A 25,364-nucleotide genomic window follows, 5' to 3' on the forward strand; every position below is an offset into this window, starting at 1 on the left:
CGTTTCTGCTGACGCTACCCATGGCCACGCCTTCAAGCGTAAATGTGTCAGTAGTTTTGCCGCGGACTTGCAATGTATCATTTGGACACTAATACATATTTTTATGCATAAAATCACTCACATAAAGCCAGCGATGACTTTGTACAGAGGCTGCTAATTTACACGCTTAATTGTTCAGCCATTATGGAGGACATTCAGGCGGAGGGAGGAAAACCGGTTAGGCCGGGGAAACCCTCGACTTTCGGCAGGGAGGACATACCTTGGCACGTGAGACAGCAGAGCTGCACATTGGTGCCAGGCTTGCATCACAGATGGAGTTCTTTGATGCAGAGGCCACCGAAGTCCCTTTGATTGCAGTACAGTAGCACTAAACATAACTAGGTTGGGTCAGGCATTGAATTGCCATTCTCGACCAACAAGTCTGCATTCTCTAGAGATTGTTTCTGTTGGTACACACTGGTTTGCTTCAGTCCTTCCTTCATTTCCTGGACTTGTTTTGAGTGCTTGTCTTGCGATAGTTCTAAGTCATAGATCTTCTTCTTCGTGGTTTTCTTGTGTTTGTATATCATTACCCAGATTGCAATGAAAACGGCTGCACCAGGTAGTATCGCTGTAACGATTGCTGGGTAGTTTTGTTTTCCTATAGACAATGATACAATCAACTCTTTTAATTAGAAAAACCAAAGCAGGATAATAAAATATACCGGGTGGGCCCATTGGTTCATCAGTACTTGAAGGACTTAGAACATGTCTGGTTGAATTTGGAAGGACGTTGTAAAGTGGACCACTCACTTGAAAGTCTAATATAGCGTTGATAGACACACACAAAAATATGTGTCAGCATAAACTGTAATGCATGTCAAAATGTGCTCGTGACATACTTAGATTTCTTGTTTTAGATGGTTTTGTTGTTTCATTGGGCAAGTCCTGTGAACCATCTGATGTAGGATGAACAGCAATTGACGAAGTAAACGTCAGCCCGGATCTTGCAGTTCCTATACGAATAGATGAAAAAGAAAGTCTACAGTGTAGGCATAGGAAGTTTTCGAAATTTGCCCCATTGTTTGGTATTACGTTTATTTTAGTTTTGGTTTTAGTTTTTTTCAAGACAATTTAGTTTTAGTTTTAGTTTTGGTAACTCTTTTGCCCTAATTTTAGTTTTAGTTATGAATTTTAGTTTTGTCTGTAAACTCCATGCATGTTGCTACTACATGTAATATGAGAACAGGTGCACCATGTAGGAATGCATGCAATCATTACAATGCTGTGAATGCAAGAATGACCATGAGTGTGAGTGTTAACAAGCACTTCATGCCAAATGTTTCATGGTACACAGGCTAATGCTATATAATTGAATAAGTACATTAAGTCAAGATCAACATCTATTGTTCTTGCTGTTTGTAATGGTTATTGTCTAAGGTACAGGTTCACTTCTACATTTAATTTTATTGGCAACAACAGACGTACATATATAGGCCAGATTCACAACCCTGTTCCAAGTCAACAATTCTCTCTAAACGGTAGTCAGATAGTCTATTGTGAGTTCTTTGTGTGTGAAGATCTGCTGTTGAAAAAGTGTTGTGGAGCTCCATACAAACGTGTTCTTTGTGAAAATGGCACATGGGTCACATAATCTTACAATTAATTGTAAAAACAATTAACCTCATGAATTTGAATAAATGAGTCTAATACTAAAATTAAATCAGGGGATGGGTTAGTTTTAGTTTACGCGGGTTCACATTTGGGTGGCCAAACGTTACACTCTTGTGCAAGCGAATTGTTTTATGCATTTGAGGGTAATGCAGTGAGGCAGCAAAAATGATCGGGGCTCGCATGGTGACCTTGGCTGCCTTGGTCCCTATACGCCAACCGTATTACCCCGCCTAGAAGGGCAGGGGCTCTTATTAGAGCATTTGGTACTGTGTGCCTTTGTACAGTGTGGCTAGGGAATAGGGTACAAGCCATGGAATTCCCTGGAGGATTGCAGACACGAGAAGACATTACTGATAGCCATATTTTTTTATTCTGATTTGGTTGTTACCTTCACAAATATTTTCTGCGACAACTGCTCTGTGCATCAGTTAGAAATGCTGCACCCCATCAGATCTGTAGCTATCATGTGATGTTTTTGTCTGTGATCCTCCAGGGAATTCCATGGCTTTTACCCTATTCCCTAACCACATTCTGTACAAAGGCACATAGTTCCAAATGTTCTAATAAGAGCCCTTGCTCTTCTAGGCGGGGTAATACGTATGTACATTGATGGCTATGTGATCGTTATTGTTTAAACTTTACCTGTAGCCGTTGACACTGTTTTAGCAGCAGTTGGTGGTAAAGGTTCAGAATTGTAGTCGAAACGACACTGGAAGTAGTAGGTACTCCAATTGGAGTACCCCAGTGTGTTGTTTGCCCGTACGAAACACACGTTCTCGACTCCGTGTTGATCTACAGGCACGGCAGCCGTCGTTTTGCCGGTTACGGTTCGGAAGAAGGGCTGAAGAGCTCCGCTTATCTGTTTGTCGCAAGCCACTTCGTAGACGAGAACCGGTTTGTGACCGTTGAATTCAGGCGCCATCCATGAAAGCACGACGTTGTTACACGGTATGTAACCATTGCTGCTTGTCTGCGCGTGGATCTTTGACGGAGGGATAGGCGGCCCTGCACACACACACACACACACACACACACACACACACACACACACACACACACACACACACACACACACACACACACACAATTACAACAGAACAATGCGGTTGAATTGTGCTAGAGGATAACCTTGAACACTGACGTAAATTTTGTGGTCTGGGTGTCCATTCGAAGCGACAACCGTGCACACGTACTCGCCCATGTCGTCCCAGTCGACGCTCACGATCTCGAGGTCTGGCCCGTTGGTGTGGCGGTACTTGGTACCATTGAGCAGTTGGATGCCGTCGCGGTTCCATATGACAGCAGAGTGTCCTGTTCCGGTCGAAGGACACCTCAGTCGACCTCTAGTGCCTTTGGTAATCACTTGGGTATTACCAGAAATGGGCACTAAACATCGAAAAAAACAAGGACAATCATCATATAGATCACACATTGCTAATGCCTGCTCTCGTCCTACCATCTTTATGTACTAAGGCTGCCGTGCTGTTGGCGATCACGTGACCGTTTGTCGACATCGCCTGGCAGCGATAAGTTCCCTCGTCGTCTCGACCGGGTCCGACAAGCGTCAGCGAGGCACCAGAGTGTCGCAGACTGTAGTGGTCCGGTCGTGTGGAAGTATTGATTGCTTTACCGTCGAGAAGCCATCTGTAGCGTGCCGTCCGGGGTCCCGCTCGGGCCCCTTCCCACGAACACGACAACACGACGACGACGGTTCGCTTGTTGAACACATGGACGGACGGCGTCGCTTCTAGAGTCGCCGTTACGTCGCGAAAACTCAAAGATGTTGGATTTGTATTACCTGGAAAACATAAAAACATGTAATTCTCTGCCGCGTTTACATTTGTGCGTAATTGTTGGATACCTTTAGTTATTGCTGCATTGGCTGCACCCACTTCACGAGTTAGAAGTACTATTACGAGGGCTATGTACCGTTTCGTTTGAAAAGAATTTGTTACTTGCTGGGACATGGACAGCATGTACCTTTTCCATCCAAATCTGTAGATACAAAGACGGATGTACTCGAAAGAATGTATGGTTTTATGTCACGTGAAAAGCACAGCTGATACGGTAGCCAAGTGAGAGGGAGCATGTGGGCGATTGGTTATTCAGAGACTTTTGGGCGTCATAGAGTTGCTATGCAAGGCCATCTTATTGACAGTTTTGCCAAGATGACAGTCAGAAAGGTTGTTCTTTCTTTGAGTGTACACTCTGTACACTATGATGGTGAGATAGGCCGTGGTTGTTGATACGTAAAGGGTTTAGATTTTTAAAGTCGGAAACAATTTGTGTTAGAGCTTGTTTGCCTCCCAAACCTCCCATCGTGGCTACTCCATTGAGCAGGTACCGCATATTAGAACAAAGGACAATGCAAAACAACAAAACATTTGTGGGCTGCGGCTGCATGACCGAGGCAGTAATTCATCATTTTATCGTGCTCGTGAAGCCTTAAGCCAGTCGTTCCCCACCTACACGATGCGTTTCAGAGTCAAAGCCGCGTTTTCCGTCGATAAATTCGAGTTGGCGCAGTGATGTGTATGTATATGTATGTATATACACGGGTAAAACACGAAGTGCCAGAATAAGCGCTCTTACTTACTTTTCAAAGTGTAGTGACCGCTCGTTGCGATGCGCCATATCGTCCTCTACCACAATCAGCGACCTAGTGGAGTAATCCGACATCAATGGCAAGCTGCCAACAACGTCCCGGTTACTCGTTGATTAGGAGGTAATCCAATTACATTGGAGCATTGCAACTACCAATAAGCAAACTCGGATTTCAATAACGATATCGTCTGATAATCAAATGTCAATCCCAAAAGAAATTCGAGCGCCCTTTTGTGCTGATTCCAGACGTTCAAGGACTTGCGTTGTAGTAAGTGCTTAGTATAGGTCTAGTGTGATGTATGTAGTCTACAAGCCAGCTTCGTCTACCGTCAGCTATTCTCTTTGTTTTATCTTTTGAAACACACGCTTTCAAATCGGTTTTTATATAAAGACGAGATGATTCTAGCATATGGGAGCGCATTTCGTCGTCAGGTACTGCAGATCAACAGAACATGGACTGCACTGTTAGTCTGCGCTCTAAGACTTGAACTGGGTGAGGCACATCTAGTCACTTGATACGTTTGCCACTTTTATAACTCAAATTCTAACTTTCTGTGCAGTTGCTGCCAGCTCTGCTTACGTATTGATATCTCCCTCTGTTGTCTATCCAAGCCAAAACGTCTCTCTCTTTTGCATCACGTCGGGCAACCCCCAACCTACTGTGAAAGGCTGGAAGAAAGACGGAGTTTCCCTTAGACGAGACCCGCACGTGCAACTTCTCCTAGGCGGTCTTCAACTTCGGATCCAGAACGTGCAGTTAAGCGACGCAGGTCGCTACGAATGCATCACATCAGCAAAAGTCAATAACAGTTACATAGCAACGTCGGTCTCTCTCGGTCTGTTTGTAGCAATTTCGGTTTTCTGGCGTTTTACCATTAACTCCTCGTTTTCCTGTTTATTTCTAATTATAGAACTGAGTCGATTCGGATCGGATAGGAACGTTAGCTACGCGACCGAGGGATCGAACGCCACGCTCGCTTGCAACGGAACCGATCTGACTCTCGTCAGGTGGTATCGGGACGGCAAACTGCTCGAAGAGATTTCGCGCTATCGAGTAGGGGGAGACGGCGAAACGTTGACCATCGTCGACGTCCAGCCTTCCGACGAGGGTCGCTACACGTGCGAGGGATTCCATTCTCACGGAATCGTTCAGAGCGACGTGCTTCTTCGCGTTTTCCCGCTTCATTCCCAAGCCACGCCTACTCCAAGTCCGAGTCCAAGAGGGAATTCGACCGCAACGTGTGAGTCCTGCGTCTCCCCCATATTTTCCTGTCGCGTTGATTCGTATCTTTACCCTCGTTTCGTAGGTTTTAAGTTACATGTACGTGCGAGTGTCTCTTGCAAGTCCAATGTAACTTTGTTCTTTACGTACGACACTCGAGATTGTACTTCGTTTGTATTCCTGTTTCAAATGGTCTCGTTCAGTCTCTCCACTGAAGAGGTAGAGCAGGTGGAAGGACTCGAGAGTGTGTTTGCCTACGGAAGGGATTCTAGTGTCGCGAATGTGACCGTGGATTGTGCGGCTGGTAGAGTGTATGGGCTCGAGATATGGCCGTTTGTCAGTCGCGGGTCCGAGGAATCGGTCGTCGTGGAGAGTTATGGGTTCGATCGTTCGTTGTCGAAGAACGGTGAGCGTCGAAAGTTTGGAAGAAAGGCGGTTCGTTTTTTTGTTGAGTATCCGTTGCTGCAGATGAAACTCGTCGATGCAGACTGCACTTGTCTCAAGGTATGTACTCACTTTGTTTGTTAACATTGTGAGAAATGTGTGTTTGTTTGTTTGTTTGTTTGTGTGTGTGTTTCTTTTTCTATGTGTTTGTTTGTTTGTGTTTTTTGTGTTTGTTTTTTGCATTTTTCTGTGTTTGTTTGTTTGTGTTTTCCTGTGTGTTTGTTTGTTTGTGTGCGTGTGCAGGCTCGGATCCGGATGGGGGTTCAGGGGTTACAACCCCCTATTTTCCAATAGGCGTGGTTTACCACTGATAAAAGAGGGACTCACTCACTGCCACTGGTAGTGTTCCACCGATATTGCCTTACCATATACCGATACCTCGGTTTCCATGTTCACGTATCAGCCGATACCGATACCAATACCAATACTGACATTTCAATTCTTTGTTGTGGTATTAACTGTTAAATCAGAAAGATCACTGATTCAAAACAGAATCAAAAACACTTTACATTACGCGCCAAAGAGTCTTGAAATCTAAATCTGCATCTTGAACGTGTTCCAGACCATCACTTCAGCAGCCACAGCTTCTGTATACAGCTGGTACAAATAGTGAATGCAGACTCAGCAGAGACGGATCCAGGATGAGCAGTGAGGACACGTGCTCCCTCCTGGATTACATTGCCAAACGAAAACTTTGAATATTGCTGCTGCCAGACATTCTGTTGCAAAATGACTTCGAAGATTCAAGCTTTGACCAGTGATGAACAGGACAAATCTAGGTGGTTGGCTAAACGAGTAATGTAATTGTTGTCTAATACAACGAGACAGCTAAAGCTCTACTAACGCATCGTAGAGTATCTACAAATTACAATTTATATTATATACATGACACACTGAAAATATCTAGACTAGAAGTTTGAGCCTCCAGGCGTATTCTAAGCACCCTCTGGATACGCCTTTGAGTCTGATCGGTCGTGTACACGCAGAGGTACAAGAGGACCTCCAACTGAAGTGGATCGGTTCGTTCTCACTCCTCCCCGAACCCCCATAAGTACGCGTCTGCCTTGCAAGGGCGGCGGAGCCAGTACGGCATAACGGTGAGTGCCGTACCACTTTGCATCCTACCACATGTTGCAAATGGTATTGGGCCAATCAGTTTGTTTCCGCCACACCACTTTCTGGCGTGCTCCGCCACCCTTGACTTGCGCACGTTACCTCATCAGATTGCACAAAAGGTTCTACTTTTGCTACCACATGCAGATGAGCTGTTTGAACTGACTATCTCAAGCACTAAAAGCACAGTTGACCATTTTTGTATGTAACGGCCGGATCAATGCTGCTGATTTGTACATTTTAGTTCTACATGTGATTGCATTATTTCACATACGTCTAGACGGTTTACCTAGTCAGCCTAGCAGACGACTTTTAGCAATAAATAATTTATGATTGCAAGCAGATCAACCCCCTCTTTCCAACATTTCTAGATCTGGTGTGTGTGTGTGTGTGTGTGTGTGTGTGTGTGTGTGTGTGTGTGTGTGTGTGTGTGTGTGTGTGTGTGTGTGTGTGTTTGTGTGTGTGTATGTGTGTGTGTGTGTGTGTGTGTGTGTGTATGTGTGTGTGTGTGTGCATGTGAGTGCGCGACTGTGCGTATACTCACCGTGTCACACATTTCTTACGTCTCAACCTCTTTCTGCAGAGCTCCACTAACACCGAGATTGCTGACAATTTAAACAATCTACTGGTCGACATTTTGCAAACATCTTCAAACCATAATTTTTCAAATGCTTTGTTTGAAACAAACTCCGCTCGATCACAAATGATCGTGAGAACTCCCCTCAACTCTCCCTCCCTATACAAAACCCTCAAAATGATAAACAGCGTATCGAGAGCCATCAGACAACGAGACATAAATATCGTTGGCCGTGGCGGTTGTGCGCTGAGCTTTGACGTTGATTGCAAAGTGTTGTTTGCCAGAGGCATCACAAAGGCTTGCACAACAGATGACGACGATGTCTGCTCTCAAACAGTCAGCAGCACTACCACAGAGGTAGAAGTACAATCGAGCAGCGCTAACGCCCAAGTCACTACACTGACTGTGATACTAATTGCTGTTGGGGTAGTGATGACGTTTGGGGTTTTGGCAATTATATATTGTCGTAGGAAACGTAGTCAGACATACCAAATTTAATTAATTAATTAATTAATCAAAATTAATTAATTGAGTGATTTTTGTAGTAGAATTTTCAGTCAGCGTAAAAACGGTTTGGACATACGCGAATCGGTTGCTAGCTATCGACGCGTTGTTATATATACACTCGTTGCATTCTTAGTGGACGAAAAGAAATGTAGTTAATTAAGAGACGATTGTGTCCATGATAGAGATATCCCGGATGTAACGGTACCACTCTGTCGGTCACGTGCGAGATTGCAGGTATCGAGGAGACTACAAGAAGGAATCAGCGGATCTGTTAGCGGTTTATTAGCTTTATTCGTTGTTGCCGGTCCTTCTCTACTGGTGCGAACGTTTTGCGTTGTTTTACTTTTGCCGAGGAGGTTAGTTGGATGTTTTAGATTCGAGATTTCGTTTGTTTTTTGTTTGGGCTTCACGTTTAGTCGTGGTCGTTTAAATATCGTCCAATTAACTTTGTTTAGATGAATTTCGAGTTCATGTACGCATGCGCTCTAGACCTCTTTTTGTCCTAGTTAATTAACGTCTAGCTTTTATGGGCTGACTCAACTGCATGGTGTCTATTCTCACATGACATCATGATGTCTCTTGTATTGCCTAATGATCACATTAGGGTGTCTACACTGACGGTAAGGATACAGTACAATTGTAAATTGTTTGTCTGGTTAGAACGATTTGCTTCTAGGGTTAATTGTTGTTACGTTGTGTGTACTTGTTTTGTTTTGGAAATATCTGAGTATTGACAAAAAACAGACAGACAGACAATTAAATTTAGATGATTGTGGAGAAGCTCATAACGATGGCCAAGGGGCAGATGCAGAATGAGAGGACAATGAAAGTTATTTGGATTACTATTCAGATGTGGATATTAAGTATTTTTGCTCTTTTGCACGTGTCATTGAAGCTATTTTAGTTAGAGTTGCTTATGTAATTATACTATTTAGCAGACTGTCATTCACAATAGGGTTGTGTTGATTTATAAGTGTGCTTTCGATGCACAAGCAATTCTAAAGAAAAATAGATATGAAAATTTTCTTGGTAGCAGACATTGATTGTTATCTTTGTTACAAACAGTTGTTTTAATAATCTTTCTTTACATGGGCACGTTCATGACTTTGCGATTACAAAATATACATCAATACATACATGACACACATACATATATACAAATATGCATCAATACATACATGACATACATACATACATACATACAAATATAGATCAATACATACATGACATACATACATATATACAAATATACATCAATACATACATGACATACATACATACATACAAATATACATCAATACATACATGACATACATACTTACATACAAATATACATCAATACATACATGACATACAGACATATATACAAATATACATCAATACATACATGACATACATACATACATACAAATATACATCAATACATACATGACATACAGACATATATACAAATATACATCAATACATACATGACATACATACATACATACAAATATACATCAATACATACATGGCATACATACATGTATACATAAATACATACATAGGTACATACATCTAGAGTAGATAGGTAGACATGACAGAGTAAACTGTCGATTTCAACAGATCTCAATTGTGGCTTGGCTTTGTCTGTACTTGACGCGCGCGCACACACACGCACACACACACACACCACACCACACACACACACACACACACACACACACACACACACACACACTACACACGCACACACACACACACACACACACACACACACACACACACCACACACACACTTAAAGCAATTAGACTAAAATTACTATCTATATTTAGAGGGCCATGTCCAGGCGGACTTCTATGTCACCAGAAACGCAAGCCTTCGCGCAGACTGCACACACAGGGAACAGACATCAACATTTCATACAGATTTCGTACTCGGTATTGTCACCGTCGCGTTTTCTTCCTCGCCACGTGACGACGAGGAATGCGTGAGCGGTGTCTCGGATTTCACATCTTTTGTCTTGCCAGGTGTAGTCACAGCGGGAGTGCCACTGATCCTGTCTATCAAACGCAAACATCGCGCGATCACGTGCGCATCTTTCCGCGCTGTAGCTCCACTCGTGCACGTCACAGCAAGTGGGTATGCTTTGTTCTTATCGCGATGCACAATCGCGACCGTCTGTACTGTTGGTGTGCCGTAGAATAGAACGAGAACGAAAGAAGAGGTGAGACGGGCTCCGCCTACTCTCCGTTCACGTGACCGAACAAAATCCACGTCGGTCAAATCGTTGCAGCGGACCAAGTCAGCTCTGATTCACTTTACCGGTTAGCTCATTTCTGTTGGTTCATTCGCATGAAACATGTGTCTAACAGAGAGTGGAAATGTAGGTAGAACGGTGCAGGACGGTAAAGGTGCATGTAAAGTTAGCTTGCTATCAAACTGTTCTCGTCGTTTCGTCGTCGTTTCGTCGGTTCTCAACGACGTCAACGATTCGCGCGAGACGACAAGCTTGAATCTACGCTGAAGACACTATAGACGCCCTCGACCCTGCTGGTTATCACGTGCACGAGCTGTGCTTCATGTTTACATCTCTGGCGACCGTCTGGCTCTTGATGGTCCATATCATATCGATTCAGTCGTTTGAGCGAGGTGAGTCGTTAGTGTCTGGATGTTTGCTGCGCGCACTGGCATGCAATCGCCGAGACTGCATGGTGTGACGTGCACGTGTGTGTGGATGCATGCACACTGCATGTGCTCAATCTGACACGTAGAATGCAAGACGACCCATCGAAATTCCTTGTCGACTTAGTTATACGCGGTTTTCATGTAAAAACAGTGTTTTGCTGAATAGTGCTGTCGAAACCATTTCATACTCTGATAGCTAGGGTAGGTGTACCTAATTGTGGACACTCCCCGGTTATTTGAGTTACAATCGCTATTTTCTCTGGTAGCCTGCACGAAGAGACAGAGAAACATGTCCGATATATGCACCAATGTCTAGGCTTCGTAACGGTACCTGCAGGACTAGAATCGCACAACGTCGGTAAAACAGCCTGGACGATGGGTGTATCCTAATTGTGGACATTTTTTCTCCGTCACAGAAAGCGACTGAGCCTGAGTAACAGCTGGACTAGATACCTGAATGGTTGCCTCACAAGCTGGTATTTTGAGCCTTGATCAAAACCATGTTCTGTGGTGTATTACCTCTGTGTAAAATGGCGTCTTGCTAAATTTGCAGAAACCAAATTTTCTGTCTACGATACAATGCAGGAGACGATCAATCATGTTTAGATGAACGTCTGAACTGTAAACTGTGGTTCTGGCATCTTTTTGCGTTGCTGGTGGAGCTGATTATTGATATCAGACAAGGTAGTTTTGACCTTCCACCTATCCTAGGGGAGTTTGTAGGTTTTCATATTGTGTCTTATTGTTGCCAGATCTAGTAGCAGTGAAGACAGTCAAATTCTGACTGGATTACGAATGTCGCTGATATTGACATTCCACCTACTTTGTTCGTTCTCATTTCATACCCTATTGTGGCCACATGTAGTAGCAGTGAAAACAGCTAGATTGTCAGTGGATTACTGATGTCTAGATCTAGTATGAGTGAAGATATTCAGGTGTTTACTGGACTGGAATTACACGTTCGCTCCATGCACATAATGTGCTTCTTTAGCACATTACAGTCACGTAACTATAGGCTCAAGACTTTACCAAGGTACTCAATAATTTCTTAACTAATGTCAGGGCACTTTCATGATCCAACAAAAGATTGATTCGTATACCTTGAATTTGTGGACATGATGGGAGGAACCTTGTAGGTGCTAACAGTTTCACAGGTGAATCTTGGTGATACACAACAGAACATGGTTTTGATTGCAGCCCAAAATACCAGCTTGTGAGGCAACCATTCAGGTGTCTAGTCCAGCTGTTACTCAGACCCAGTCGCTTTCTGTGGCAGAGAAAAATTGTCCATAATTAGGATACACCCTCATTTGGGCTGTTCACAGACGTTATCCCGTATATTTTGCTAGTGCGCTAGCAGATGTTGTGCGATTCTAGTCGTACAGGTATTGTTCCAAAACTTAGACATTGGTGCCTACATCAGACATGTTTCCCCCTCTCTCTCTCTCTCTCTCTCTCTCTCTCTCTCTCTCTCTCTCTCTCTCTCTCTCTCTCTCTCTCTCTCTCTCTCTCTCTCTCTCTCTCTCTCTCTCTCTCTCTCTCTCTCTCTCTCTCCTCTCTCTCTCTCTCTCTCTCTCCTCTCTCTCTCCTCCTCTCTCTCCTCTCTCTCTCTCTCTCTCTCTCTCTCTCTCTCTCCTCTCTCCTCTCTCCTCTCTCCTCTCTCCTCTCTCCTCTCTCCTCTCTCCTCTCTCCTCTCTCCTCTCTCCTCTCTCCTCTCTCTCTCTCCTCTCTCTCTCTCTCTCTCTCTCTCTCTCTCTCTCTCTCTCTCTCTCTCTCTCTCTCTCTCTCTCTCTCTGTTGCAGGTTACCAGAGAAACTGTGTTTGCAACTCAAATTACCCACGAGTGTCCACAATTAGGTACACCTACCCTATCTAGAGCATGCAGCCGGTGTAGCAAGCAAATAGAAAGTGTTCGGCTTAGCGTGCGCTAACAAGTATGTGTAAAGTAGCCTCATAGTTCAGCTGCCCGCGTGAGCTGCAAAAATGGTCTGGAAGTTTACTACACCTGGATCTAGTTGAGAATTGCAAAATGTGGTGTTTGCATGTAATATTGTATGTGCCAATAATGTAAGCTGATTTTACTATTGATTAAATAGACTCTTTATCCAAAATGGAAGTAGATTAAATAGGCCTCTGGTGAAACTTTACTGAAAAAGTTTTCCAGACCAGCCGGATTGGCTCCTACGGCCCTGACGTGCACATGTGTACATACAGCTGGGTTATATATCAAGAGTGCTGCATGAGTTTGCGTGCAGCTACACGCTACTTCCATGACTCTCTTTGTTGTTTTGTTTTTAGATGAAGGCTCTGTGTCTATCGCCAGTGGCAATGTCACAAGGTCTATCAGAGGCTATGACGTGACTCTAGCTTGTCTCGGGAACTTTCAGGAGCGAACGCCGGTGTGGCTCAAGGACGATCGACCTCTGGCGGTCGCTTACACTGGAAATGACACGAAGAACAACCACACGAGAAGTCTCACTATTGAAAATGTTGATCTTACTGATTCTGGATACTATACATGCCAAACGAGTGCTGGAAATGCCACGACATTGTTGGTAGTCGATATCCTTCCGTCTGTTCGAGTATACAAGCATTCATCATCGATCGGTGGGAATGGACAGAGAGTACTCAAGTGTATTGTTGACGGCTTGCCCAAGCCAATGTCATGGTGGAAAGTGGTGACCGAGTATGGAGAAAAGAAGTTGAAGAGTTATCGTGAAAATAACAGAACGCTCATTGTTTCAGCTAGAGAGAATGGGTTGTATGTATGTCTCGCATCCAACAGAGCTGGATCTGCTAGGGCAGTGATAGAGATATCGCCATCTCCGTTGATAGGTAACACAACCATTGGCATCGCTAACATAATAGTATGTCACTTATTAGTTCTGATAGAGTTAACACATCCCATACGAACAGATCAAGTCTCTTCTCTTTTTGTTCCAGTGACGCAGACAACAGAAGAAGAAGGTCGGGTGTATGTGTAGTCGGTCTGGTTGCTTGTTGTTGCATACCTGTGTGTTGCATTGTAGGATCGTCCGGACCGTCGGTCGTGTTGATCTTGCTCGTGCTCGGATGTGTGGTGGTCGTCATGTTTCTAGCATTCGTCATTCATACGTTAGCACGGAATTATTGTCCTACAAACAGGATGAAGTCGGACGAGTCTCCGTGTGGCAGTGGTCTGATGTTTATGAAAGGAAATCTTCGACGAAGCAACGGTATACTCGGTCTGTCACCCAAACCTGCTCAGTCACAGGAAAAGGGTCAGACATTCCAATCTCTTGATAATAATCTACCGTCTCGCACTGAGCACGGAAAGTACAGCAGTGCTCTTTCAATAGACGTTGCTCACTCAAAGTCTTTGGAAGAGACCGGAGACGATATGGGTCAGGGAAAGTCATCGAGGGACAAGTATTTAAACAGACAAAGTTTGCAGCAGAGTAAGGCAATTCAGGGAAGGCAAGAAACTGCTGTGTGACTGCTGAGTTTGAACAATAAATTGGAACACCCGATCGGTCGGTAGAAGTAAGTTATTGTTGAGTTATTATTGTTAAGTTATTGTTGTTATTTATTGTAGCGGTTTATAATTTATTGAAGTTTTTGTAGATTTGATCCTATTGTTGTCTAATTAATTAATCGATATCGTTTGTAGCTATTGTATCAATAGTGACAGATTTGAGGTTACAAACAGTTCAGATGTGGTAGTGCGTAGTTGTACCGACATATAAAGGTGTTATCAGTTCATTATGCCTTAGTGCGCTTACTCAATGGAGGCATACAGTACTCTGCGTACGCCTGTGTGTTTTGTGTGTTACCGCTGTATCTCCTTCCTCAGGGGCAGTGGAACTGACCGGGGGGGGGGGGGGGGGGAGAATATCAGAATTGGGGGTATCGCCCCTCCAATAGTGGACTCTATGTAATGGTACTTTGTTTCAGCGAACAGTGATTGGACACAATACTTTGGAAGTTTGGTTGCTTGCGAGTAGAACTGATATTGGATGGTGTTGCAGTTGACTCACTCGATACACATTCGTGTGATCATGTGTACGCGTGTACGTGTGCATGCTGCTCTGCCAGTCTGGCTACGTTTGTCACAGATTAATCAATGACAAACCAACCATATTCAGTTAAAAATCCAAATGGTGGCAGTCTGTTACGAAATATCCCCCCCAATCCAATTATGCAAAGAGACTTTCCCCATCCCTGATTTCAACAGGGGTCCTAGTGGGTCACCAAACAGGTAAGAAGTGATATTTACTTGGATATTGACTCATGGATATCGATTTACAAGCTAAAGCTTTGTTTGTTTTTAGGTTAGTACTGATTTTTCAGTGCGCATGCGTACCTTTGTATCTACATGTACAATTTGCCAGGCCTAGGATTCAGATGCATGCTGTAGTGCGTACTCTCGTCAGTTGAGTTCTAGAAATTGGCTTCTGTGGAATATGATATTAATTAATCATTAATTAATTAAGGAATCTGGAGGCACTGAATGCCTCTCAACGCCACCTAGAGGACTTCTTTAGGTAAGAAGTTTTGTTGGATTTATTATTAACAAGTAATACTGTCAATGGTTGTTCTATAGAGCGTAATAAAATTTTTTTATTGAGCATGCGCAATAGAAGTATCCGGTATCTGCCGTGTGCCTTACTAAAGTTAATTAGAACTTTGAGTGACTGGTTGTTTGCACACTGAGGCATCGGCCCTCCCGTGCTTTCTATTGCCTCAGTGACAGTGGTATCGTTCTTGGGGGGCATGAAGGGGCACGAACCATTTGTGGATTCTTGGACAATACTGGGGGTTGCCGTTGTGACGATGATGGGGCAAATTGTGGCCTCAGACTAGTTTATTGTATACTTGAGTTATCAGTTTGCCAAGGTATTCAGAGCTTGACTGTTTAATTTAATTGTGGAGAAACATATTACTAGATCCGGGCCTGTACATAGAATCTAAATTGAGTGATCAGGCCATGATCCAGGTATGTTTGAAAGAGGGGTTGATCTGGTAGCAGTCATAAAGGTTTAACTAATTTTATCTCTTCTAATGAATTATTTATTGCTAAAAGTTAACTACATATTAATTTGCTAGGCTGACTATACTAGCTAGACACCGTAACACTTATCAAGGTATGTGAAATATTTATGCAATCACCTGTAAAAATATCTGCAAATCAGCAGCATTGATAGGGTCGTTACGTGCAAAACTGCTTTTAGTCTAGTCTGGACAGTCTCTAGATTTTCAGTCTAGAATGTTCAAAAAGGTAGCAAAAGCAGAACTTTAGTGTTATACCTGACGAGATGTGTGCAAAGGCAGCAGCCATCACATACAAATTTTCGTAATTTACTCTACGCGCCTGGGTGCGAGACAGTACGCACTCGCTATCAGTGATGAACCATGTCTAATGCCAAAGAGGGGTTGTGACCCCTTGAACCCTCGTTTGGATCTGGGCCTGCTATACTCGCCAACACAAGTCTAGACAGCTTGTCTAACTACAATTACAACTGGCTCACCGCTACTCTAAATAGATGCTAACACACGAATGCTCAGTCTATCCATACACTAGACTATACTAACGCTATGTCAAGCTAGGAGTGCACATACATGTACCTGTATGCTATGAAAACTGTATTTTGATATGTCAGACAGTCGTTTCGGATCTAGTTTCAAACGAGCCCTGCAATCGCTTATCCAACTCGTCCAATCGCCTACCCAACTCCTCCAACATGTCAATGATCTCCACGTATTTCTGATTGTCATATTCTCTCAGTGACTGAATAGTTGTGGACAAGCAAGGAACAACTTCATTACTAGGAGCCTGATTCTTTGCAGCATCCAGTAAAGGCTTCAACATGCGTGCTAGCTTTGCGTCACTCTCTCGGATTGCATTCGAAATAGCCGTTTGGATTTCTTCTCTTATTGTCAACAGAATTAGATTCATCTGTTCATCTACAAATATCAACAGGTATAGCACTGCATGTATACTCTAGGAGGTGCCAATGTTTTGACTAATCTCGTACTTGGAGAGCTGGAACTGGAACAACACGGAAGGTATCTTCTATTAAACAGATCTATATGCATGACAGAAAACTTGTACTATAGATTCACTAAAAGAAAAAGACATTACGTTGGTACCTCTTTTAGGCAAATATTTTGAGACGAGACCACATTTCCAAACAAGTGTGCTGAGAGTCACTATTGACAAACCAAGCAGTACAGAAACGGCGACAACAATCGCTACTACCAGACTGTTTGCTAACGACGATGCTAGGTAGCTAGCTATGGTTGGTGACTCAGTAGTAGATGACGACCTGAAAGAAAATTTATACGGATGTTAAGTTAAAGTTGATGGACTGCATGCATATGATATGTTACTGTAGCTCATATATACATGTATGTCATGTGCAGAGCGTTGATATGGACAGACTGTACATGTCTATAGTTTTTTCGGGTAATTTGAGAGGATTAGGAGTATATATAGGGTTATAGGGTTAGGGTTAGCCTAATAGGACTAGAAGGTTAGGGGTTACGGTTAGGCCGGGTTAGGGCTATAGAGTTAGGGTTAGGTATGCATGATTTGTATTAGTAATCCATGGTTTGTACAGGCAATCCATGGGTTGTCCAAATCCGCGCTTTGCACACAGCATATACATACAGTAGGCTGCATACTCTATAGATGATACCTTAATATTTCATTTGTATCTTCTGTGTTGTTGCTTTTCGCATTTTTCGTTGCATTTTGTCTTCTATTTGGTGTTGGACTGGTCGTATTCCGCAAATTCTTATCGTTGACTACAAATTGAACTATCAGTTATTATGAATGAATAAAGATATTGTTTATACCAACTAACTTGGTGTGTAAGTCGTAGTAAGGCCATCTCTTGGACGACACATAACGTTTACCTCGGGGCTTGCGCAATACTTTGATCTCCTTGTCGATGACGTCATCCAACAAGAGTAGTTGTGATGCGGTGGGAGACCTTCAAACACTCCCGTATCATCTGCATGAAAGGATCAGAACTGTCAGCAAGGTAACAGTTCAGCCTCACAATACAAGATTGATATGTTGACTCAATCTGTTGTAACCCCCTACCCCCTCGCTGCAAGGAGCGTACAGTCGGTCAACGTCTGCAGCAGAATGGTGGACACCGTGCATAGAGAGGAGCTTTCTGGTCCGTCGATGGAGCTGCTGCAGGTCCGTGCACCCCCAATGAATGACGCCAAAACCGTAAGTGAGAACCGGTAGTGCAAACCCATTGATGGCTAGAATCTTGTTCCGACCATACAACTCAGTCCGGAGAACCACCTTCACTCTGCGCAAGTACTCACGACGGAGTCTCTCCCGCATCATGCTGTGCTCAATACCGTTACTCTCATCTACACCCAACTACTTGTAGACTTGACATGGTTCCAGACAGTTGATGGTGTCCGTTTTTCCTACCGTCACTCCAGAGTTGTGTCCAGATAGCCTGCCGTTGACAAAGTGTGCAACAGCACATTTGTCCAGACCAAACTTCACCTGGATGTCATCAGAGAAGGTACGAACCGTGTGCAACAACCCGTCCAACTGACCAGAGTTTCTGCCATACAGCTTCAGATCATCCATGTAAAGTAGATGACTGATAAGCTGACGTTTGGCAGTCTCACCATGCCCAGTGGTCATCCGGTAGCCGTAACCGGTTCTGTTCAGCTCCTTGCTCAGAGGATTGAGAGCCATACAGAAGAGAAGTGGAGAAAGTGAGTCACCTTGGAAAATACCCCTTCTGATCTGCATAAGCCTTGTCTTGATAGTACTATTCCCGTAACAAAGCACCATCGATGTCCTCCAACTCTTCATCACACGTTACAGAAACCCGCACAAGACTGGACTGATCTTATGCAGCTGAAGGCAGTGGAGCAACCAACTGTGTGGCACGCTGTCATAGGCTTTCTGGTAGTCCACCCAAGCCATGCTCAAGCTCTTGTGCCTGGTCCTACAGTCTTCGGTAAGCAGCTTGTTGATCAACAGCTGATCCTTTGCACCAAAAGATCCCTGTCGACAACCCTTCTGCTCAGGAGCCATGAGGTTTCTCTGATCCAAATGCCCTGCAATCCTCTGCCTGATGACTGAGGTGAGGGTCTTATAGAAGACAGACAGACACGTGATAGGCCGCTAATTTTTGGCCTGGTCAGTCTTGTCATTCTTAGGAATCAGAGTAGTTATTCCTTGAGACAACCAGTCGGGTACAGAGTCTGGATTCTGAACATGCAGGTTGTAGTTACGAGTCAGATCACTGTGAAGACACGTGATACGCTTGACCCAGAAACCATAAACCTTGTCTGGACCAGGAGACTTCCAGTTCCCCATCCTTTTGAGACACAATGTGACCTCATTGTCTGAGATAGGTAACCACTGCTGCTCATCTTTCCGGTGCGTCTCGCCATCGGTTTGACGTCTCATCCAAAAGGCAGACTCATTGTGATGTACCTCAGTTTCTAGGATACCACCCCAATACTGCTCGATCTCAGACTCGGATGGCGGGGAAGTGATCTGGATAGTCTGCTTATCCAGCTCTCTGTAAAACCGTCCAGCATCTCGTTGAAACAAACCATTCTGGCGAAGTCTCTTACGATTCTTCTCCAGCCTCCTGGTCCGCTCGACCTTGGACTTAAGTTCCATTTTCAATCGATTGATGGAGATCTCACAACTCTCCGAACAGGAAATGCCCAACCGATGCCGAAGACGTCGGAGTTCATGTAACATACGAATGCCCAATGAACCCTTTCTAATCTCCAGCAACAGTGAGATCGCACGTCGAAGTTTGAGAATCTCTATATCCAGCCTTTGTCTCCATGTCGGTGTTTGAGAATTGGTTGACTTCGTCGTCTTTAAGCCCTGCCTTTTGGACACTAGCGAAGCAGCAGAGTATACCAGGTAACTGATTTCACTCATATCTGGTTCATCCTTCAACCAACTGATGATCGTGTTCAGATCACCAATAAGCTTCAGGGTTCCACTGTTCACAAAGATCCTTGGAAGACATTGTCTCTCACAGATAGGAATTTGCCTGACTTTCTGCAACTCCTCAAGAAACTCTCGACGAAGTACAGGATCCACAGCAGCATCACAATCAAGCGAAAGACCATCCTCCATTTGGCAGCAGTCTGGACTGAGTTGAGATGAAGGAGTTTCCATCCTTTCTAGCCGAGAAGCTATACTAGGATGTGTAGTCATCAGATCAGAGCTCACAGAGTCACAAGGGGATGGTGATTCCCTGATAGCACTGCACTGAACTGAATCCAAAGTGTCATCTACGGATAGGATATCACCACTATCTCTTGCAGATGAGCAGTCCTTAGAGAGAACAGTGACTGACTGAACAAGGGAGCCATCTTCCAAGTGATTAGCAAACTCATGATCCTCTTGCATCATTGACACGACAGGTTTCCCACCACGTGCAGCAGGCGCCATCCTGACTGAAGCCATGCAAGGTGACACATTGCCAAGCAAAGGCGTGACAACTGAGCTATCAGCTGATAGAGCAGAAACCACATCCAACGCCGACATCTGCACACCAGGACAAACATCAGTCGTAACAGATAACAAACCTGAGACGGGCTTTCCATCCTGTGCGGCCTCGCGTTTAATCTCCTCCAACTCTGATTCAGTCAGACTTCCAGAAGTTAAGAGATATCGCTTCTGGTCTGCCAAACGCTGCTCAGAGACGTCAATCAGAGAAGGATTTCGTTCACACCACAGCTGATGCATGGGTTTTCTGAAAGCAGAGAACTTGCATGACAACAGCACGTGGTAATAACAAAACATCACTTTCCTATTCATTTGTCGCGTCCATTTCCTTCGTCTTGTTGCATTGCCGTTCCCGTTAGCCGAAACACAAGATTCGCTAGGAACGGTGGGCATCACAGTAGTCTCGTCAGCGGGATTTGAAGCCAAATTCAAATCAGACGCCGCACGAGAGATGGTTCGACCAGTCGCCCTACGCCCAGAACTATTCCTGGTCTTCCGAACAGCTCCAGTGATTCCAGATGCCGACTTTTCAAGCCCTGTCCTGGTTTCCCGACAAGGAACGCGCTCCTCAGCTAGCTCTGAGACGAGCGATACAGCTAGACGTCCATCTTCCATCAATATCCGGATTTATTAATTTAAATGTGTGTCGTGCTCAACCAGATCAGTCTGGTTTGTAAAGTCTATTACAAGTACCGGAAGCAAGCCCTGCTTCAGAAGTACTTAGACCATCACGGCTGTCTAGAAAGAAGACATGACTTTACGAAGGATCCGAGTAGATCCCAGAAGCACTGTTTTCTGTAAGTGCTGCAGGTTGTGATGACCTGGAATAACGTCCGGCCACCGTGTAATACCTGCGTGCACTGTGCCCAAAGCTCCCAAGACCACCGGAACCACCAGTGTTCGACAATGCCACATGCGGCTTATCTCCACTCGCAAGTCGCTGTACTTCGCCAACTTCTCAGCATGTTTCTTGCCAATGTTACCATCAGCAGGACAGCTGATATCAATAAGAAGACAAGTGTTTGTCTTCCTATTTGTGAGACAGATGTCTGGATGATTGGCTTTGATCTTCCTGGCAGTGGGGATGGTGGTATCCCACATCATAGTAATGTCATCCGTCTCCACAATCCTATCAGGATGATGCCGGTACCATCTGCTCTCCACTGGAACCCCAAAATGGCGACAAACATCCCAGTAAATGATGGAGGCCACCTGATTGTGTCGATCAGTGTAGTCCGTTGGTGCCAAAGCACTACAGCCTGCCACAACGTGGTCGACTGTTTCCAGGCCTACACTGCACATGCGGCATGTAGAACTGACATCACGATGTAGAATCTTGTGCTCATAGTACCGAGTACTATTAGTATTATTATTAATATTATTACTATTCAGAAGAGGTAATTACATTCACAGTGGGTGTATACAAAGGGAATTATACAGGCAGGGAATTAATCGGGAACGAATTATTTGGAGAAATACGGTACCTCATCAAACAGTCTGCTTGTGCTCATGTCTTGAACTTAATATACATTGTGGTATGTTAGCGAATTAAATAAATTCTCATTTAATTCAATAGCTATTGTCTACGTTTTGACTGCATCATGTGTATAGATGCTGATCTGCATCCGGTGAGAAAAGAAATAGCGACTGCTGCTGTTGCACATACACAATGGAAGTTGTCTATTACAAGTCACAAATTATAGATCTGACCACAATGTTTGGACGTTACAATAATTATAGTTCTGACAAGAGTCAGATGACTCATGATTATTTGTGGACATCCAATGCATATGCAAGATAAGCAGTGACAAACATTTTATTGCTACCCTGAAGTCACAACTGTCCTCTTGGTACAACTAGCAACTAAGACTACTTTCATCACTCCCATTTCTGTAGTAGTGCAGATTTCACTGATCATGACTCCTTCTTCTAGTTAGAGCATGGCTTCAAATGAACTCATAACAAGTAGCAGACATCAACTCATTGTTAATTAATAATGTTGACAAAGAATTTCAGCCAAAACAACTGTCAGCTGTCTGGCAACAGATCATTTTAGAAGTATTAAGGATCTGCATAACAATTGTGCTTTAATTCTACCATTTCTCTTACGGGTCATTTTGCCTCACCATGTTGATTTTGCTGTTGTCTCAAATACATGGTGTCTTTCAAGTGTCATCAACTTACAGTTGTATCATCAAAGTACACAGATTCAAGACAGGCAAATGGTTATCACAAATATCCATATTAAACATACCAGTAATGTGACATCGCCAACACAAAAGGACAAACACCATGCTTGGGTAACTGGATTATTTCAGTACCAGGTGTAGCTTGATGACCCAGGTAACGCTCTCACATTTCTAAGTACAACCACACATGTTAGGTTCTGCCATAGCTGCCACATTAACATGCAGACTAACATATACCGTACTTCACATGGCCATTAGTAATGGTCAGAACACCCAGAATGCAGCAAGCCAGACAGTTCTTGTCGACAACAACAGTCACAGACCTTGTCCACCCCAATGAAATACCAGTTACTCAATATATACACTAGAATCAAATGAGGCAAAGATGGGAGTTTCTTGTCCAAGAAATTATCCTCTATCTCATCGTTGCTAGGATGATAGTAGTTCGTGCATTAATGTGTCTTGAATGTACCAATATGAGATGACACTCTTCCAATTGAGTAAACAGCCATATGAATACACACACACACACACACACACACACACACACACACACACACACACACACACACACACACACACACACACACACACACACACACACACACACACACACACACACACACACACACACACACACACACACACACACACACACACACACACACACAGAGTATACTAATTATGTAACTCAGTTACTGTCATTCATGTCACCAACCATATAACAACCAATGCCTAGTTTGAAATATAATGCCAGTTGCCAAAATGCATATCCAATGTATACACCTATAAGTGTCACAACACAATGACTGATACCATAACTTAACTAAGTCATTAACTTAAATTAATTAACATAATTTAATTTAAACCAATGTTAGCTCTAAATATAGATTACCTCAATAATAGCTGTGTGACAACCAGCAGTGTTATCAATATGTCGTCATCATCATCATCATATTCTATGCATTAGTAATTAGTATGTTGTTTACATTAAATGATCCTATTAGTAATGATTATTAGAGTACATTATTTTATGTACGTGTTTATCCAACTATAGATAATGCTTAGTAAATATTGTGTACACACACATAATATCCTATGCTGTTATTTTAATTGTATACTACCCTATTAGAGTGTTTATCTGTTAATAAATCTTTTTAGTAACTTAGTTGTTGTGAAATAGAATTAAATTACCTGAGTACTTTGCACTTTTCTGCAAATTATTTAATTAATTGCACACAGGAAATAAATTTGCAATAAATAGCACATGATTTGATGTATGCAGTGCATGCAACAAGTGTCAATATTGACGCATAAATCGCACCCGAAAAAAGATTTTATGAAAAATGAAAATTTGCTTAACTGTGAAGAATAGTAATTATAAATGACTTTACCTGTTGTCTAATTTATTGAAGTTGATTTGTGCCGAGAAAACCACGTTCAGCAGACGACAAAAACTGAGGCCCCCTTTCAATAAACGGCGCAGGTTACTGCTCAAAAGGTGCGCAAAAAGACAGCAGTTCGTTTATGTCAAAATCGCGGTTGCAAGATGTCCATTGACTGCCGAGCCTCGTACTACCAGACCACTGCAAACCGCGGAAGTGCATACAGGAACAGCTAAAGCCACACCCAACGGGGCCCAAAAAAATTCGCTACCTCGGATTACCCCAAGGTAGCGTACGCTACGAGCTGTCTTCGCATGTCTGGGAATGTTTTTCATGGACACAAACTAAGCTGTTTCGACTGAAACACTAAAACTAAAGTGAATATGGAGCTGAGAGACATGCGATAGGTGCATGATGATGACGATGTCGAATGGGGGGCGCGGACCCGTGGGTTGATGACAATTAGATTCGTTTCTGTCCTGTGCCAGCCATTGTTCGTAAGTCAAATTTGCACGCTAGGTAAATTATTCTCTGTCATCAAAATCAAAGAAACTGTAGCCCCGGCCGTGACTAATCGGCATTCAAAAAGCATCGACAATTTGCACTGCAGCACGTGATGGTTCGTTCTCATTAATTAGTCACCGTCTACGTGTTTCACACAAACGTCGCGCATATCGGTAACGCCACTAATTTTGGCTACAACATCAAGGCTAAAATATCACGAAGGTCAGCAACACTAGACACACTTGGCTGAGTAGAACTAGAGAACGATAGACTCAGTGTCTGTATGTGTCTAGCTAGAAGTTTCTTTCTGCTCAGAAACGTTTACTCAAATGTATACTATTATACTAAACAGTGTTCTCGCCAGTACCGTCTGTACCGTCATTTTGACGGTTGGAACAAGGAAGGGACGTTTGGGGAGGGAAAAACAGCAATTATTGACGGTTGGGAAAAATGGAGATCCTATACCACACGTAGTGTGGGATGTCTTCCTTCAAATCTATTGTGGATTTAAAGCCATTTACCTCTATTGGTCTTGATGGTCCCGACATTCCTAGAGAACAATCTCATGACATCTAAAATCTTTGGGCGTGGTCTCTTTGTTGTTGCAGCAGGTGTCCTACTAATTACAGTTTATGTTGAATCCCATGTTTAGTAGGTACACCTTCGCAGATCTCTTTAGAGCATACCCACTTAACTGGATGTATCAATTCGCTAAATCATAAGAGTTATAAAAACAGTGATCCTCCCTCATAAAGCACGCTTGCAGCTACAAATTCTCAATGCTGTTTGTATGGATTTTACACATGATTACACTAGACTACTAGAAACGTAGCGTATTAGCTAGTTATGGTCAAAAGAAGAATTGGTCAGAAGGCATATTAGTATCCCTATACTATTCATTAAATACTATTCATTTCTTGAGTTTGACGTCAAAGTAGCCAACGTATATGCACAACTTACTCTTGTAAAGCTCAGCTCACAATCCCAGTTTTAAGT

At 43.4% G+C, this 25,364-nt stretch overlaps 5 protein-coding genes and 1 long non-coding RNA gene across 13 annotated transcripts; 2 read left to right on the forward strand and 4 right to left on the reverse strand.

Moving 5' to 3' along the window:
* Positions 1–75: 75 nt before the first annotated feature.
* Positions 76–4,381, reverse strand: LOC134183896 (titin-like). The gene is made up of 8 exons (XM_062651475.1): positions 4,250–4,381; positions 3,515–3,648; positions 3,110–3,451; positions 2,782–3,039; positions 2,296–2,658; positions 882–995; positions 705–800; positions 76–640 (listed from the first exon to the last, which is right to left on the reverse strand). The coding sequence occupies exons 1-8, from the start codon at positions 4,330–4,332 to the stop codon at positions 378–380; spliced, it is 1,653 nt and encodes a 550-aa protein (XP_062507459.1). The 5' UTR covers positions 4,333–4,381; the 3' UTR covers positions 76–377.
* Positions 4,382–4,480: 99 nt separating this feature from the next.
* On the forward strand, positions 4,481–9,954 carry LOC134183898 (hemicentin-1-like). Of its 5 annotated transcripts, none has more exons than XR_009970612.1 (6): positions 4,481–4,750; positions 4,818–5,093; positions 5,169–5,498; positions 5,565–5,983; positions 7,620–8,740; positions 9,936–9,954. XR_009970612.1 is itself a non-coding variant. In XM_062651478.1 (6 exons), the coding sequence occupies exons 1-6, from the start codon at positions 4,654–4,656 to the stop codon at positions 8,317–8,319; spliced, it is 1,077 nt and encodes a 358-aa protein (XP_062507462.1). In that variant the 5' UTR covers positions 4,481–4,653; the 3' UTR covers positions 8,320–9,377. The 5 variants fall into 5 exon arrangements, 4 of the variants coding, with proteins under 4 accessions (XP_062507462.1, XP_062507463.1, XP_062507461.1 ...); XM_062651478.1 differs by lacking the exon at positions 9,936–9,954 and having other exon boundaries at positions 5,565–5,885; positions 5,948–5,983; positions 8,303–9,377; XM_062651479.1 differs by lacking the exon at positions 9,936–9,954 and having other exon boundaries at positions 5,565–5,885; positions 5,948–5,983; positions 7,620–7,764.
* Positions 9,955–10,189: 235 nt separating this feature from the next.
* Positions 10,190–14,569, forward strand: LOC134184467 (hemicentin-1-like). Of its 2 annotated transcripts, XM_062652171.1 has the most exons (7): positions 10,190–10,242; positions 10,304–10,427; positions 10,491–10,752; positions 13,087–13,623; positions 13,681–13,755; positions 13,818–14,048; positions 14,127–14,569. In XM_062652171.1, the coding sequence occupies exons 3-7, from the start codon at positions 10,683–10,685 to the stop codon at positions 14,261–14,263; spliced, it is 1,050 nt and encodes a 349-aa protein (XP_062508155.1). In that variant the 5' UTR covers positions 10,190–10,242; positions 10,304–10,427; positions 10,491–10,682; the 3' UTR covers positions 14,264–14,569. The 2 variants fall into 2 exon arrangements, with proteins under 2 accessions (XP_062508155.1, XP_062508154.1); XM_062652170.1 differs by having other exon boundaries at positions 10,195–10,242; positions 13,818–14,569.
* A 1,689-nt stretch (positions 14,570–16,258) lies between these two features.
* On the reverse strand, positions 16,259–18,760 carry LOC134184991 (uncharacterized). Of its 2 annotated transcripts, none has more exons than XM_062652768.1 (6): positions 18,529–18,760; positions 17,634–17,783; positions 17,466–17,574; positions 16,918–17,093; positions 16,803–16,853; positions 16,259–16,731 (listed from the first exon to the last, which is right to left on the reverse strand). In XM_062652768.1, exons 1-6 carry the CDS (start codon positions 18,617–18,619, stop codon positions 16,424–16,426), a joined length of 885 nt encoding a protein of 294 aa, XP_062508752.1. In that variant the 5' UTR covers positions 18,620–18,760; the 3' UTR covers positions 16,259–16,423. The 2 variants fall into 2 exon arrangements, with proteins under 2 accessions (XP_062508752.1, XP_062508754.1); XM_062652770.1 differs by lacking the exon at positions 18,529–18,760 and adding an exon at positions 17,876–18,500.
* Positions 18,761–18,929: 169 nt separating this feature from the next.
* On the reverse strand, positions 18,930–21,408 carry LOC134184990 (uncharacterized). Its single transcript, XM_062652767.1, has one exon. The coding sequence runs from the start codon at positions 20,903–20,905 to the stop codon at positions 18,935–18,937; it is 1,971 nt and encodes a 656-aa protein (XP_062508751.1). The 5' UTR covers positions 20,906–21,408; the 3' UTR covers positions 18,930–18,934.
* Positions 21,409–21,978: 570 nt separating this feature from the next.
* Positions 21,979–24,079, reverse strand: LOC134184608 (uncharacterized). Of its 2 annotated transcripts, XR_009970681.1 has the most exons (5): positions 23,874–24,079; positions 22,722–22,843; positions 22,545–22,650; positions 22,417–22,469; positions 21,979–22,359 (listed from the first exon to the last, which is right to left on the reverse strand). It is a non-coding gene; the product is annotated as an uncharacterized LOC134184608 (long non-coding RNA). The 2 variants fall into 2 exon arrangements; XR_009970680.1 differs by having other exon boundaries at positions 22,417–22,650.
* Positions 24,080–25,364: the final 1,285 nt, after the last annotated feature.

This window comes from Corticium candelabrum, chromosome 9 (assembly GCF_963422355.1).
Source record: "Corticium candelabrum chromosome 9, ooCorCand1.1, whole genome shotgun sequence".
NCBI lineage: Eukaryota > Metazoa > Porifera > Homoscleromorpha > Homosclerophorida > Plakinidae > Corticium > Corticium candelabrum.

What these genes read in the sequence shown, in the direction of transcription:
- LOC134183896 (XM_062651475.1), bottom strand. Translation starts at nt 4,332, where the DNA reads ATGTCGGATTACTCCACTAGGTCGCTGATTGTGGTAGAGGACGATATG. An exon ending in AATTTACGTCAGTGTTCAAG is followed by an intron (nt 2,659 to 2,781) that starts GTTATCCTCTAG and finishes GTGTGTGTGCAG; the next exon opens with GGCCGCCTATCCCTCCGTCA. An exon ending in TGAACCAATGGGCCCACCCG is followed by an intron (nt 641 to 704) that starts GTATATTTTATT and finishes CATTGTCTATAG; the next exon opens with GAAAACAAAACTACCCAGCA.
- LOC134183898 (XM_062651476.1), top strand. Translation starts at nt 4,654, where the DNA reads ATGATTCTAGCATATGGGAGCGCATTTCGTCGTCAGGTACTGCAGATC. An exon ending in CGCTCTAAGACTTGAACTGG is followed by an intron (nt 4,751 to 4,817) that starts GTGAGGCACATC and finishes CTTTCTGTGCAG; the next exon opens with TTGCTGCCAGCTCTGCTTAC. An exon ending in CAGACTGCACTTGTCTCAAG is followed by an intron (nt 5,984 to 7,619) that starts GTATGTACTCAC and finishes CTCTTTCTGCAG; the next exon opens with AGCTCCACTAACACCGAGAT.
- LOC134184467 (XM_062652170.1), top strand. Translation starts at nt 10,683, where the DNA reads ATGTTTACATCTCTGGCGACCGTCTGGCTCTTGATGGTCCATATCATA. An exon ending in GATTCAGTCGTTTGAGCGAG is followed by an intron (nt 10,753 to 13,086) that starts GTGAGTCGTTAG and finishes TTTTGTTTTTAG; the next exon opens with ATGAAGGCTCTGTGTCTATC. An exon ending in GCAGACAACAGAAGAAGAAG is followed by an intron (nt 13,756 to 13,817) that starts GTCGGGTGTATG and finishes GTTGCATTGTAG; the next exon opens with GATCGTCCGGACCGTCGGTC.
- LOC134184991 (XM_062652768.1), bottom strand. Translation starts at nt 18,619, where the DNA reads ATGAAGAGTTGGAGGACATCGATGGTGCTTTGTTACGGGAATAGTACT. An exon ending in TACTACGACTTACACACCAA is followed by an intron (nt 17,575 to 17,633) that starts GTTAGTTGGTAT and finishes TTCAATTTGTAG; the next exon opens with TCAACGATAAGAATTTGCGG. An exon ending in GATACAAATGAAATATTAAG is followed by an intron (nt 17,094 to 17,465) that starts GTATCATCTATA and finishes ATTTTCTTTCAG; the next exon opens with GTCGTCATCTACTACTGAGT.
- LOC134184990 (XM_062652767.1), bottom strand. Translation starts at nt 20,905, where the DNA reads ATGGAAGATGGACGTCTAGCTGTATCGCTCGTCTCAGAGCTAGCTGAG.